Source organism: Salminus brasiliensis, chromosome 16 (genome assembly GCF_030463535.1).
Source record: "Salminus brasiliensis chromosome 16, fSalBra1.hap2, whole genome shotgun sequence".
NCBI classification, from domain to species: Eukaryota; Metazoa; Chordata; class Actinopteri; order Characiformes; family Bryconidae; genus Salminus; species Salminus brasiliensis.
In genome coordinates, this window is record NC_132893.1 from 18,512,280 (window position 1) to 18,527,968 (window position 15,689).

Here is a 15,689-nt window from a genome sequence, read left to right on the forward strand (position 1 = left end):
AAGCACTCAGCGGGGTGCAGCCAGACTCGAACTCACACACAGGAAGCTGCTTTGTAGCTGCTGTGCACGTTCCGCCTCCTCCACTGTTTATTTGTTTGTTTATTTGGGGCTTGACTGACTCGGACACTGTAGAAAAACTGCTGAATTTACAGCAGAAATTCTCCAATAATACACTGTATTCTGTAAACATGGCAGAGAGCTTCTCATCATCCCTCTAGGCAGTAGTTTAGTTTTATGTCCTAATGCATTTTCACTTGTTATTCCCATGATGTGTTTCGTGCCACGGTGTCACATTAAAAAATCTTAAAAATGGCACCTAACTGGCACATTTAAAAGTGCAGTTAATAGCTATAGTCTTGCATAAGAGTAATGTAATAGTGCTTATATACAATAGGTACAATAAACATAAATTCAATGTTATATCTAATATTTTCCAAAACCAGGGATAGATGTGGGAATTGTGAGCTGATGCTGATAACATGGTTGGACTCCATGTACTTGAGTTTGCATTACGAGCAACATTTACCATCATCATCATAACTACATTTTGAGAGGAGGAGCATTCTTAAAGCCCCTCTTCTCCCGTCCCAACACCCTACAAATGTCATCACTATTTGTTCACAGGTTATTTTACCTTCTCCTGTAAAGTTGCTATTTTGTAGATTAAGTTTTTAAGACAGTAAGACAGTCTTACCAGAATTTGCTGTGCTGAGCTCTACATAAAAATGATGTGAATCGTATACCATATAGTCCAATACTGACATACACTAGCATTCTTGCTCTACTGGTAAAACAGTGGCAAATATGGTGCTTTCATTGCTTTTGTATTTGGTTTCCTAAGACAATCATTACCAATATGTGCATCAACCACATCTAATGTATGCATATCACTACCAGACTCATTCAGATATGGATAAGATAAGGAAGTAAAAGCAGGGGGAGTGAGTTGATACCTGTGCTAGGCTAACAGCTAACCCAAGCCAACCAGATTTAACGTCTCTTTGGCTAGTTAACCGCACACCACACCGACAGGACAGCAGCACTGGCAATAGAATACAAATAACTGAAAAATATATACATATAGTGCTAAAAGCAAAACTAAGCAAACAAAGCTTCTATATAAGCTGCAGTCATGCCTCACTGCAAAGCATATCTCATGAAATTATATCCTACCATAAAAGGAAAATTAGCTTATTTAATTATAAGGCCATATTACAGGGTTGGAAATGGGCATGCAAATTTACATGTAAGCATGTTTCACCCCAACCAAAGTCCCACACCTTTTTTGCAGGCATCAGAGAACAACTTGGAAAAAACTATGGAAAAATGCTTTCTATGGAATCCTTAAGAAATATTAAGGGAGTCTGACATTGACATTTGACCAAATTGCTTAACTGTCCCTTCAAGAACTTAAACAACAAAATACTGGATGAAAGAAACAAAGGTAATGGGACCAAACTCATCCCAAATGGTACTAAATGGAGCACGATCATGTCAGAGAACACAGTTCCACTGCTCCACAGCTCAATGCTGGAAGGCTTTATACCCCTCTAGCCCACTTCTAGCATGGTCTCAACAGGTTAATGTTTATCTGCTCCAGAGAGTCCAATTCTATTGGCAACACACATTCAACACTTCTTTACAATGTGTGTGTGTGTGTGTGTGCGCATTTCCACATCTGTGTCAGCAATGGGTGCAACATAAAGCAGCTGAATGCATTTATTAGGAAGAGTGTCCCCAAACATAAGGACATGTAGTGTAGTTCCTCTATATAGTTCTAACAACCGTAGGTCACTTATTTGTATGCATTATTTGTCAGCCACCCAGGTGCTCCATCCTTGATGGGTTCATTTCTGAATATCTGATGGTGCACTGCTCCCAACGCTGCAGTGGCACTGACTGTACAGCAGCAGCACTGACTGTACAGCAGAAAGACGTACCTTCAAGGAGTTCTTGGTGATTCCAGTAAAGTAACTGATGAATGTAAACAATTATAGAGATAAAATTAGAGGTCAGAGACCCTTCCTTTCTCCGAATCTCTCCAGACTCAACCTCAACCCTTGAGAGAACATGACGAAACAACCTCAGAACAGGAAAAGTAGAATAACCTCCTCAGACTGAATGCAGGAGGTCTGCAGGCTTGTTTAGCGGTACATAAAAGACACTCCAAAACCTTCTAAAGCTCAGAGGGGATTCTGGGTAGAGGCGAGAGAAAGAGGGCGAGAATCATAGACTCCCGAGCTGTGGGAACAAAGTGCTGCTGTTTTTCTGCCACCCAGTTTAATTAACACAGACCCCTGGCATCTCATGTGTTCTACGACAGGAAAGCCATGACACAAAGCCACACATAATAAGCGGCTCTACACACACCCGACAACAAGGCCATGCACACAGACTGCCACCAAAACAGCCCAATACATCACTTACCCAAAGAGACTGTTTTCATACCCTGTCTGGATGTGGCACGCAAACATTTGGGCACCCCTGGTCAAAATGACATTTTCTGTGAATAGCAAAGTCAGTGTAAGATCTCCAAAAGGCATGAAGTCACTAGTAGAGTCTACTCACAGTCTACTGACCTAAACATCATCAAACATCTGTGGACAGACCTGTGGACTGAGAATCTCACAAAACTAGAAGCCTTCTGCAAAGAGGAATGAGCAAAACGTCCCCAAAGAAGTAATGAAAGACCCTCAAAAGGTGTTTACAAGCTGTGGTGCTTGCAAAAGGAGCTACTGGCCATGCAGGGTGCCCAAACTTTTGCTTTTTTGGTTATTTTGAAACTGTAAAAAGAAAAAGAAGGAAACCAGGTCAGCTTTTACTTACTTTACTAGTTACAGTATCATATATATATATATTGTATACATATATATTGTGTGTGTGGACAAACAGCACACGCATAGCAGTCATCTACTTGCGGCACCATGTGGCTGTAGGCTCTAATCCTGGGGTCCAGGCCTGAACCCCGTCGTACATTCCTGCCCACCTCAATGCGGTAGCAGGCAGAGAGCCAGAAGAACGGTCAGCAGGAGGTGAGAGAGGTCCGAAAAGAACCGCAGAGAAGCTGAATACCTCTGGGGCCAGAGGCCACCAATCAAAGGCATTCTCTATTGGATTGAGCAGGCAGGACTGCCCGTTACATATGAACAGTGCTTCGCGTCTTTAGAAGTCACGCCGCCCCAAAAATGTCCCTCAGGTCTTTTCATCCCCCTCCTGTCCTAAACCCCACCATGCTCTCGTTCTTTCTTTCCTTCTCTCGCTCTTTAATTAATCGTCCAGCCCCTTGCAGGCTGAGCCAGCGCTGTGTCCGTCACCCAAGGGACCTGAAAGAGGCTGGAATTAAAGCACTTCCTGTCTGTTCGGTTTCCAAGGCAGGGTCGAGGAAGGCATAGACAGGTAACCCCTAACAACGGGGACAACATTTCCTGCAGTAAAAAAAAGAGAGATGGCAGATGGATGGGAGAGACTGGCGAACTGTCATTCCACAGTGTTCACAGACACACAGTCAGGTCAATAGGACTTGGACAACTGTGTCTAATTTGATCTACACACACATACACACACACACATGCCTTGTAATCCAAGACAATAAATAAGTGCTCATCAGCTCTTGTCCTCAATGAAGTAGTGAAGTACTGAAGTACTAACCTTAAGCAGCTTTTCCTATTCACTACAGGCCAAGAGCACAGACACAAGCAGTGACTTAACCCTTTACAGCCTGAAGCATCAAATAATTACCAGGCAATTCTAATTCTTTTAAACTGGACTGTGTATGTGACTTTCTGATCAATTATTAAAAATAAATGCAATTACAATTTGCATATATGGCAATAATTTTGTTTCATATTTGCTATATCCGGCACATGTTGCTCCCACAACATTGTTTAACTCCCTAATAATTTGAAACTGTATTTCTAGGACATGCAGTGCATGAATAGTCCACCAGTGAGCTGAAAATAACAGATTTTACATTTTGTTTATGTAATTCATTACTGCTTGTTTAACTTTGCATATGCTGTTGCAAATTATATTACTTATACAGTGAGTCCAAGAAGTATTTGATCCCTTGCTGATTTTCTTTGTTTGCCCACTAATAAAGACACTATCCTTCTGCACTTTTAATGGTAGATATATTCTAACATGGAGAGACAGAATATCAAGACAAAAATCCAGAATATAATTTTAAAGAATATATTTTAATTAATTTGTATTTCAATGAGGAAAATAAGTATTTGATCCCTCTTGCCAAACACACTCAATACTTAGTGGCAAAGCCTTTGTTTGCAAGCACAGCGGTGAGACGTTTGTTGTAGTTAACCACAAGTTTAGCACACACACCAGGGGGAATTTTGGCCCACTCTTCTTTGCAGATCCTCTCTAAATCATGAAGGTTGGTGGGCTGTCGCTTGGCAACTCTGACCTTCAGCTCCCTCCATAGATTTTCGATCGGATTGAGGTCTGGCGACTGGCTGGGCCACTCCATGACCTTAATGTGATTTTTCTTGAGCCAATCCTTTGTTGCCTTTGCTGTATGTTTAGGGTCGTTATCATGTTGGAAGACCCAACCACGGCCCATTTTCAGATCCCTGGCAGAGGGGAGGAGGTTGTCCCTCAGGATTGTGCGGTACATGGCTCCATCCATCTTCCCAGTGATGCGGTGAAGTAGCCCTGTACCCTTGGCAGAGAAACACCCCCAAAACATTATGCTTCCACCTCCATGCTTGACGGTGGGCACAGTGTTCTTGGGGTCATAGGCAGCATTTTTCTTCCTCCACACATGGCGGGTGGAGTTGAGGCCAAAAAGTTCAATTTTGGTCTCGTCTGACCACAAAACCTTCTCCCAATAACTTGGTTCATCTTTCAAATGATCATTGGCATACTTGAGGCGCGCCTCCACATGTGCTCTCTTCAGCAGGGGTACCTTTCGGGCACTGCAGGATGTGAATCCATTGTTGCGCAAAGTGTTGCCAATTGTTTCCTTGCAAACTGTGGTCCCAGCTGCCTTCAGGTCATTTGCTAACTCCTGCCGAGTGGTTGCAGGACGATTTCTGACTGTTCTCAGCATCATTGCCACCCCACGAGGCGAAATCTTCTTTGGAGCACCGGGCCGAGGTCTGTTGATTGTCATGTTATACTCTTTAAACTTTCTGATAATTGCACCAATAGTTGTTACTTTCACATCCAACACCTTACTAATCTTTTTGTAGCCCATTCCAGCTTTGTGAAGGTCAACAATTCTGACTCTGAGGTCTTGTGACAGCTCTTTGGTTTTACCCATGTTGGAGACTTGAAATCTGTGTGATCTGTCTGATTCTGTGGACAGGTGTTTTTCACACAAGTGATTAGTGAGAACAGGTGGCTTCAGGTCAGGTAACAAGTTGATTGGGAGTGTCTAACTGGTCTGTAAAAGCCAGAACTGCTAATGAATACTAAGGGATCAAATACTTATTTCACTCCATGAAATACAAATCAATTAATATATATTCCTTAGATTTATTTTCTGGATTTTCTTTTTAATATTCTGTCTCTCCATGTAAGAATACATCTACCATTAAAAGTATAGAATGATCATGTCTTTATTAGTGGGCCAACGAAGAAAATCAGCAAGGGATCAAATACTTCTTGGACTCACTGTAAATGACTTACTTACATACTTACATAACTATTTAAGATGACTATTATTAAATAATCATGCTGACTGCGTTGAGTGTTGCAGACCTCTCCAAAACTGTTACCCAATTAGCTTTAAAACGCAGTAGCTGCAGTAGAAAAAAAAATATCTGACCACCAGCACAGCAAAACACATCTCCTAATATCTAGTTTAACCAAATCTTCTGAAAATGAAATTTATCGTCATAACCAAAACAGCTGTAAGACAAGCTAATAGCAAAACTCCCAAACTATAACAAAACAATTTGGACTCGTTATATTTATTATTTACAAAAGTAATGGTCTCGTTACAGTGCTAAAAACAAAGCTATGCGGCTTATTTGTGAACCGCTTCGGTACCTGGCCAATCAGAGCGAAGCGTTTCCAACATGTGTTTTGCTGATGATGATTGTTTTGCACACTGTTGTACTCTGGGACAGGCAGACTACATAATCACAAACCCAACCAGACTGAGTGCATCCCCTGTCAGTCATAAAGCACTGCTCACAAACAAACAACATCAACTAATTTCCAGAGCTAAACAAATAGCATGAGGCTAGTAAAGTGTGATCATTTGGTTTAACAATCTGCGTTGCTGATTACAGCAGTCTTTGCTGAAAGTGGAGAGGAAGGAAACGTGCCGATTTAAACTCCACATTAGTGGTTAGCCTCGTCTTCTGTTCACCACAAAAGGTGCCGTTGTCTATAAAGCCATGTACACCCTACTGTACATTGTACTGTCAGATTGCTGCACTGACCTTGTCAACAGTCGTTGTGATTTGAACAACACATGATTAATAAGTTAAGGGGTTTACCAAGAAGAATTTCCAAAGAACCTGTCTGGTCTTTTAAAGGAGCTGTACATGATTTCAATCCTACAATCCTTGAATCCAATATTCAATGAATACTTCCTCGCGGTTTGCTGGCTCTGTACATGTCCGGTGTTCATACTCAGCCTTGGCTCTGTAACTGGGAAACAAAAATAGTGCCTCTGACCAAGCCACACAACACTATTACAGGTAATCAGCAACAGGACGGGGGAAGGGGAGGGGCAAGGGCAAAGACATGTGTCAACATTGGTAAAGAGTCTGGATGGTGGAGCGAGACCTCTGAACGTTAAAAGGCACGAAAAGGGATGATGTCGCTCTAGTCCTGCTGGAGAGAAGGGGAACATTGACTTTTGCTGTTTTGCAGGAGTAGCTCAGTATAGTTTTGTCCTGTTTGTGAATGCTTGCGGTAGATCACCACGACTGGTTTGCTTGGCACCAACAACTGTAGCAACAGTTTGCTAACCCCACCTAGCTAACGGTAACCTTGCTAAAACAAATTACTTACCATGATGGCTGTTTGTTTTGCTGTTTAATTATCAACAGTTGACCAGAATCATATACAGTGCCTTTAACTTCACCTTGTCGCAACCCAACCCCCCCCCCCCCCAATAAAAAAAAAACATGCGATAGACCATAAGAAATGAACGATCCTAGTAGTTTACACATTGATTCGAAAAACTTTCACCTCTTGTTTTGGTTTTAATCGGCTGTAGCTCGTCACCTCATTGGCCGACACAACAGAGTCACAACACATTTTGTTTTCGCTACTGAATTAGGACTCCTCAACAGCTTTCAATATTTAGCTCGCTAGGTATCTTCCATGCATCATAATCATGACATCCGTGAGCTTTTAACAAGCTTTGGGGATGAGTTGAAAAATAGCAATTAAGCCATCCTCCTTTAGCTCTGATCTGGGACTTGGACCTAAACCAAAAAAAATATCTCCAAAAACTGTTGTTGGAATGGTGTAGTGTGAATTTAGGATTAGCAGCACGGTGGTGATTTGAACACAGCTACTGTTACTGAGGGAGCTCTGGGTTTGGGGAATTATAGAAGGTAACGCACTTCAGAATTATTACTCTGAGGTTTTTGAATACAAGGCATTTTTGATCATGCTGGCTTTTTAAAATTTCACCAGTAATCACCCAACTTTCAGGACCTGAGTGCAATTTGTATTTGTATGTAAGCAGCACACCTCCATCGCCTTGTAAATGAAAAATCAGTGTATTTGTGACTATATTTTGGGAATAAGAGTTTCCCTCATTAACAAATTCTTCAGTATACAGTTTTGCTCTCCCAAAAATGTACCTTATTCACTATAGAGATTTCCCCCACAACACACTTTCCCTTTTATCCACATCCTTTTAATCATGAGAGCTCCTTTTCACAGTGTAAGTCAGAGCATTTATCACAGGATACACCCTCTATCAAAACAATGCCCTTATCTTGCCTGCTGAAAGAGTCTGCCATCGCCCTGCCATTACAGCACACACACAGTCTATATGTAGCTGCAGTATAGCAATATAGACCTTAGACCTAAGACACTGAGAATGCCTGGCATATGTCCGTTAAACATAAAGAACAGAAATAATAAGCTCTAACACAGTCTACAGTCCAGCTGTGGAGGAGGTGCATGCGGAGGCCGGTGCAGTAGAGAGTGCGTTTGTGCAGACTGTAGGTTCAGTACAGTGTATTTGCAGTAGCTGACACAGTGCAGCGCAGCATGGAGGACAGTGACAGAGGCACTCCCACGCTGTAAACACCAGACGATTCACTGCCAATGGAAAATCACTTAGCGGACTCTCAAGCAAACACACAGAGCTCTGGATCTAAATCATAAACAATTCACACACACACACACACACACACACACACATTCACGGACTTGATGGATGACTTGGTGTAAATAAACTATTTTGTCCAACAGCGCCTTGCTGATACGGGCCTGAAGTTTCATGATTTTATTTTACCCAATACTGTCAACACAAATGTTAGGACTACACTGCTTACAAATAAAGGAAATTATCATTAAGAGATGAATAAAGCTGACCAAGCGTGCATATGTATGACAAAAGTATTGGGACGCACACTTCTTAATCACTGAATTCGGGTGTTTTAATCAGTCTCGTTGCCACAGACATTGGTGACATTTCTTCCCTACTAGAAATTCCACCATTATCTGTGAGAGAAATTATTGAAAAGAGGAAGCGTTTAGGAACCACAGCAACTCAGCCACGAACTGACAGACCATGTAAAGTTACAGTGCGGAGTCACCCAGTGCTGAAAAGCATTGTGGATGAGTCACCAATGCTCTGCTGAATAAGTTCCAGACCTGCTGAAGAGCTGCAAAGGAGCTCATCCATACTAATGACTTATGATAAAGTTTTAAGTACAAACAAACTGAAATTGTGATTCTCGCTATATGGACAAAAGTATAGAGACACTAACCAAATTACACCTACTGGAGCTTTTATGACATCCCATTCTAAACCCAATTTTTTTTGAACATTGAATGAAAATTTAGCCCATCACTTTTGTATGATGTCACTCTCTCACACACACACACACCGCAACACATCTGGAAGTCCGCCATTTTCCCACACATGCTGAAGTACTTTCCGCAAAGGGATCACAATGAAGATTTGCACTCTTCTTTAACACAAACACTACTCTGGAATTCCTTCGTTTCGGAGCTTTACAAAAGAACTGTCCACTACTGTATTCACACGTCACCCTGAATGAAAAGGTCTGGAAAATGGGGAAACAGGAACAAATAACTGAAGGGATAGGTGGTCAATATAGCAAAAATATTCTAGCACAAGCCTTTACCTTTTTTTTATATATATATATAACAATATTCTGACACAACAAAAAGCATGTTGTGTCAGATGTTAAAACCTGCTGATTTTATTTATTTATTTATTTATTTTTACATTTGCTAAATTACATGCTGTAAGTCAGGACTAATTCTCCTGTTCCTCAGGAAACATACAGTTGACCAGTGATCATAATGTCCTAAGTTCCTAAAGTCTCTACAACAAGGTCAGACAAAAGGAAAATCACAATCACATTACATTACACATTACAATAACATATTGTCATATTGCCTACCTCTAGCTGAAGAGTTTATAAATAGACTAAAACTGCTGGGGGGGGGTATGAGAATTCAACATTTTGCCAAAATGTGCACAACATGGTCAACACTGATAAAAGCAGAACAATCATTTCATAACAAATCTTCTATGAAAATGAGTGGAAGACCTCAGAAATTCAGTCAGTGCACAGTTCTCAAGCCCTGGATTTGCTCCTGGTATTCCCCATAAAAATAAACACAGTAATTTGCTCTGAGAATTCAGAGGACCGTGCAGGACTACTGAAGTACAACTGAAGAGCTTTGTTACCTTTAGGCATCCGTAGCTGACAGTGGTCATGGATCTGTGGATGGGTCTGTGGTCATTATCTAGTGAATGACCGGATTCTTCAGTGTTTCCTTAACTCTCTGATCTCCTCTCCTTCACTCTCTCCTCCACTGTGCTTCTGTTCCTCTGCTCTCCTCCACTGCTGATGTTCTGACCCCTCCCCTCCTCCCCTCCCTCTCACAACAGCTGGATCATGTACTGTCTGCAGCCCACCACCCCCACCCAAACCATGAGAGAATGTAAGTGCCATCAATCACACACACACACATTATATATATATAAATATGTGCACTCACACACTGCTAAAGAGACAACCTGCCTGCTGTCTGCCTTATGCTGAACAGGGATGTGTGTGTGTGTGTGTGAGAGAGAGAGAGAGTGAGAGTGAGAGAGAGAGAGAGAGAGAGAGAGAGAGAGAGAGAGAGAGAGAGAAAGTATAAAAAAGAAAGCGAGAGTGGGACAGAGAGTAAGAAAAAGATTGACAGTGAGAAAGAGAAGGGTAAAGAGAGAGAGAGAGAGAGAGAGAGAGAGAGTGAAGGCGTAAAAAAGAAAGCGAGAGAGAATGAGAGTAAGAAAAAGATGGAGAAACCGCAAAACTGAAGAATAGAGATTGAAAGTGAGAAAGACGGTAAAGAGAGAATGAAAGAGAGTGAGAGAGAGAGAGAGAGAGAGAGAGAGAGAGAGAGAGAAATAGAAATGTAACAAAGTAAGAGAGAAAGAAGTGGAGAGAGTGTGTGGTAGTAAAAGAGAAAAGGTCTGAGAGAATGAGAATGAGGGAGATAGAGGGGGAGAGAGTGAGCAAGAGTGTAAAGAATAAAGTTGGGGGAGAAAGTCTAAGAATGAGAGAGAGAAAAATAATGAGGGAGTAAAAAAGATAAAAGTGGGAAGGGAGAGAGAGAGAGAAAGTGACAGAGTAAAAAAAAAGATAAAAGTGGGGAGAGTCTGAGAGAATGAAAAAGATGGAGGGAGAGAAAGTGAGGGAGTAAAAAAGAGTGGAGAGAGAAAGAGCGAATAAGATGGACAGAGAGGGGGAGAGGAAGAGAAAGTGAGGGAGTAAAAAGAGAAAAGAGGGAAGAGAAAGACTGAGAGAACAGGATAGAGAGAGAGAGAGAGAGAGAGAGAGAGAGAGAGAGACAGAGAGTGAGAGAGAGCTGCAGTGGAAAAGGGAAAGAGACAGAACGAGTGAAAACAAAGGCACAGAGGGAATGGGACTTTCCTGCAGTGTTGTCCTAACTGCAGCTCAGTCAGCTCAGTCTTTAACTGTGTTTACAGCTCTCTCTCTCTCTCCCTCTCTCTCTCTCCCTCTCTCTTAGTGTGGAGCCCAGCACAGTTACAGTGAAGGAGAGGGGCCTGTTAAAAGAATCTCCCTGCTGATATAAAAAAAATCATCTGCGAGAGGCTGTGTGTGTGCATGTGTGTGTGATGTGACAAAAGAATGAGCAAATGAGAGTAGAGAGAGACTATTTGTGTGTTTGGCACCCACATGTGTGTGTGTGTGTGTGTGTGTGTGTATGTGTACAGGAGTGGTGAGGAAAGAAGGCGCGAGACACACACGCTCAACGTGAGAAAGGCCCCCCTCTGAAACAGCTGTAAACCACTTGAACTCCTCACCCCCAGGGCAGCACGGAGGCTGCTTATTAACCCCGCCACAGAGAAGGGCCTGAGGGCAAAGTGGCATTCCCCTCTAAACTACCCCACACACAACCTATCCACCTTCACACACACACACACACACACACACACACACACACACACACACACACTGTGCAGTCCCAATGCAGATTAATCCACCACCTCTTTGCTAATAAATCAAATTGACCACATCACTGACCACATAAAGACACTCTACCTCAAAGCACTGCAGGCTAAAACAGACACACACACACACACATGTAGGGTGACTGTCTCGGCATGCTAGCATAAGAACCAAAAGCGCTCTAAATAGCAGTGCAAGTGTGCAGGAAATACCAACAGATGGCAGCAGAGTGCAACAGAGAGGGGTCCCATGTGGACCAAGCTGAATCCAGTGTTCTATCCAGCCTTACTGCTGGTTTCTGATGGCTGATGGTCATTGTTCTTCATAGATTAGGGTTATTTTAAGGGTCTTAAATACAGGTTGTCATCAGTCAGGTATTAAAGGTTCACTAATATATTGAATACAAATATTGTTATTAGTCCTGTCATATAAGTTTGATGTGGTGGTAATAGGAATCAGGGGTCATGATGCTTGCAATGCAAATACAGCTACTTCTTTTACATCTCAAAGAACTAATGAACCTAACGTGTTGTCTGAGCTTTTTATATATATATATATATATATATATATATATATATATATATGAGGTTAAACACCTCAGACATGTGGTTCATATCACAACCCCTGTGATAAATTCAGAGAAACCTTCTCAACAAACCACTGCAGCACTTTTTATATCTTCAAGTTTAACATTATTTGTAACATTTCAACTCGTTAACTCTATATCTCTCCCTTTGTACTTCTTTAGTACCCTTAGAATGTGCTAAGGGTCTTGTACAGGTTATAATATGAAATATGCACAGTTAAACAGCTACTTTAAAAAAGTAAAAGGATAGCGAGGGCCCCCGAGTGGACCAGCGGAATAAGGCGCAGTCACTAAGAATCCTTGCCATACTGCTTGCCAAGTGAGCGCAATTGACCTTGGTCTCTCCAGGGTGGGTAGATGGCACGTTCTCCCCACATCACTTCAGTGCAATGCTGGCTGGCACTGGCGTCTGCCGGCCGATGCATGAGAGCCAGGTACACGGCTCTTTCCTCGTTGCATCAGCTCCAGTTCGGGATGGAGGGGGCAGTGTTCGGAGCATTGCATGTGATGGGACAGTAAAAATCAAATATTCGTCATCAACCATTTAATTATGCAGAAATTTTAATCTAGTGACAAACACTGACTGGATCCACTTTGTTCAGTTCAACGGTAAATTATAAGTGCATGAAGGTTCCCATGTACAACTGAACTCCTCTGGAATGCACCAACACGTCAACATATAGATGGCAGCTGTGAATCAGCTCCCTGCTTGGGCCCAAACCCTCCAGCGAAACACCACTGCCACTGTTGAGAAACAGCACACATGCCACAGCAGCTCAGAACGCTCAGACAAATCCACATGCACAATCACAGCTGAGGAATCTATGATATATACACACACACACACACATACAGAAATGCACACACAGTCACATTAGTACGGATGGGCAGAATGATCATATTAATCATCATGATACTTGTGACATTATGTGATGCAATGTTATGTCACAACATTCCTTCCGAAGCACACTGTGAAGGGGACTTTCACTGATTTCTGCAGCATTTAATGGTTGCGCCGAAAACGACGTTACTCAGAGTTATGTATGCACATATCCAATACTAGGATCGGATATTGGTCCCGATACTAACAAAATTAGCTGGATAGGGTACGACTCATCAACTGTAAGCGAGTAATCCAGCTTGAAAAACAGCTAAAACCCACACACATGGCCTTCAGCAGCCTGCTCTGTTTACTCAAGAGCAGCACAGAGAGGAGAAGGAGCGAGCGGGGGCTCTCGCACAGGCACACATGCAGGCAGACACGACCGAGTCCCAGAAGTGTCCAAAACCTACAGATTACATGTTTCTTCACTACATATCAGCTTATTCCAGATTTAAATCCCCATCACCATTTTTAAAAGCCTCAGCTTTGTGTTTTCTGACGGTTTTCAGTGATAGCTAAACTGCTCGGTTGGAGACTTGTGTCTGTAATGGAGGACACAGCTGGTCCTCCATATGAGGAGAACCGAGAAGGGAGGAGCTGCTCGCTCCTTTTTGGTCTCACAGACTTCAAAGTTTAGAATATAGTTATTCATATTAATGATAAATAAATAAAAATAGAAACTCATTTGTTATAGTTTATTTTACAACGTTAGTAAAGTAATGTTTAAGTCAATCCTGATGCCGTAACTCTCTCCCACATGGTGAAGTATATAGTTTATTCATTCAACAATGGTATCGGATCGGTATCGACAGATACGCAAACTTTATGCATCGTATCGGAACATAAAATAGCGGATCGGTGCATCTCCACTCAGAGTGGTTTGTCTGCAACAGAAATACAGCGATTTTAGCTACTATTCAAACTTACCAGTGAAGCTACATGCATGTACACACACAAGTAAATGTCGAAGATGGTAATACAAAAGAACTTTCCATTCCCAACACAACGCTGCATGTACCTCTCCTCCTTGAACGACTTAATAAAAACTGTGGTTTAGCACTATAACCTCTGAAAAACGGTCTAAAACAATGACACAGGTTTCAGGCAACATACGCTACCATTTTGTGCATTACGTTTTATGTGATGTAGATTTTAGAGGCATTAAACTCTTCAAACGTCTGGTTTTGGTTGACTCTTGAAGTATCCCTGGAATGGAGCGTTCCACACCAAACCACTCTTAAATTACTTTGTTTACATGTTTGTCCCCTTTAATTATGTGGAAATGTTGCTAAATCAATGGAATTCACCTTTAAATGACACTGAATAACTGCATGTTTCATTACCAAGAGGGCGTATTTAGCCCTGGTGAACAGCATTTAGTGGGGGTTCAAATCAGTGTGGCTTTGATTTATAATTTAAATGTGGTGTGACTGGACCTTTTTGTTGGACTTTTTGACTTATGATGAGGTATGTGGTATATTACATATCATTTATATAAATTATTTTATAAATGTAGACATTTTAGGACCTAAATAAATCACAGCATATGAATGCTGCCTCTGCCTCAGCTCATACTGAACTAAACGTGCAAACTGAAGCTAAACAAAAAATTCCTGTCATTTTTTACTAATATTCCCTTGCGGTGAATTTCATCCACGTGCCTCACAGCTGCCTGTCTGACCGTTATGATTCAACCTATGCACTCTCTTTACTTAAATACGGCTTTACTATACGAGTACAGGAGATCTACAGGGATGATTTTCTTCATTTAAGGTGACCACAATGTGGCAACGAGAAGCAAGTTCATAAATATGTGAATAAACAGGACTGATGAAGGGCATGTTATGTTATGCATTACTGTTTTACTGCAGGGTAATGTAATAGCGTCTGCTTCAATAAAAGGACTATTATTACAGTGCATTACATCATAAACATGAGAGTGACTAATACTACAAATCCTGTCTAATTCACATATTGTTTGGATAATGTAGCACTCAGATCCCAACGTGAGAGCAAGCTGGAGCAAGGACAGACACGTCCTCTGGTTTCCCAATCCTCCCGGAGAGCACAGCTCAGTGGAGAGCGTCCACCCAGCGCTGCTGACGCATTCCAACAGCCGCCCTGATGCCAATCATTATCCAACACTGAATCTGAACACCAAGCACAAAACACCAAAATGGACCTCCCAAACATCTCACACCTGAACTACATGGAAGAACTCAAGCAGACCGCTCAGTCTGCTTAAGGCGGCACTTTTTGGCCACGTGGTCCCTGCTATGCGCAAACATAAGAAAGTCATGTGTAAAGCTCTCATAAGACTAAAGTGTGAATAAAGTCCTTCATTAATAACACTGGGGCTCTAGATTTGAGTTACACAATAGGACGCTGAGAGCAAGGGCCTGCAGTCTTCAGATTCAGACATGGCTTTGAGTTAAATGTTAAAAAAAAAAGGTAGGAAATGGACAAGTGAAAAAAGTCTGAGTAATGTGTCGTCTGTGCCTCAAAGTCCAAAAATAAGAGCAGAACAGAATCTTGCAGCAGCTGGCACTGCACCTGCAGCATGTCA

The 15,689-nt window shown here is 41.9% G+C and overlaps 1 protein-coding gene across 3 annotated transcripts in view; it reads right to left on the minus strand.

Annotated features, from left to right (window-relative positions):
• stard13a (StAR related lipid transfer domain containing 13a) overlaps positions 1-15,689 on the minus strand; it is an 86,905-nt gene that overhangs the window by 24,320 nt on the left and 46,896 nt on the right. Inside the window, exon 1 of one of the 3 annotated variants that reach the window (XM_072658290.1) lies at positions 9,881-10,014. The exons of the other annotated variants lie outside the window; for them this stretch is intronic. Coding sequence (XP_072514391.1) covers positions 9,881-9,890 — 10 coding nt within the window. The 5' untranslated portion in view covers positions 9,891-10,014. Of the gene's footprint in view, positions 1-9,880; positions 10,015-15,689 lie in introns of those variants that run through there. 3 annotated transcript variants of the gene reach the window in all.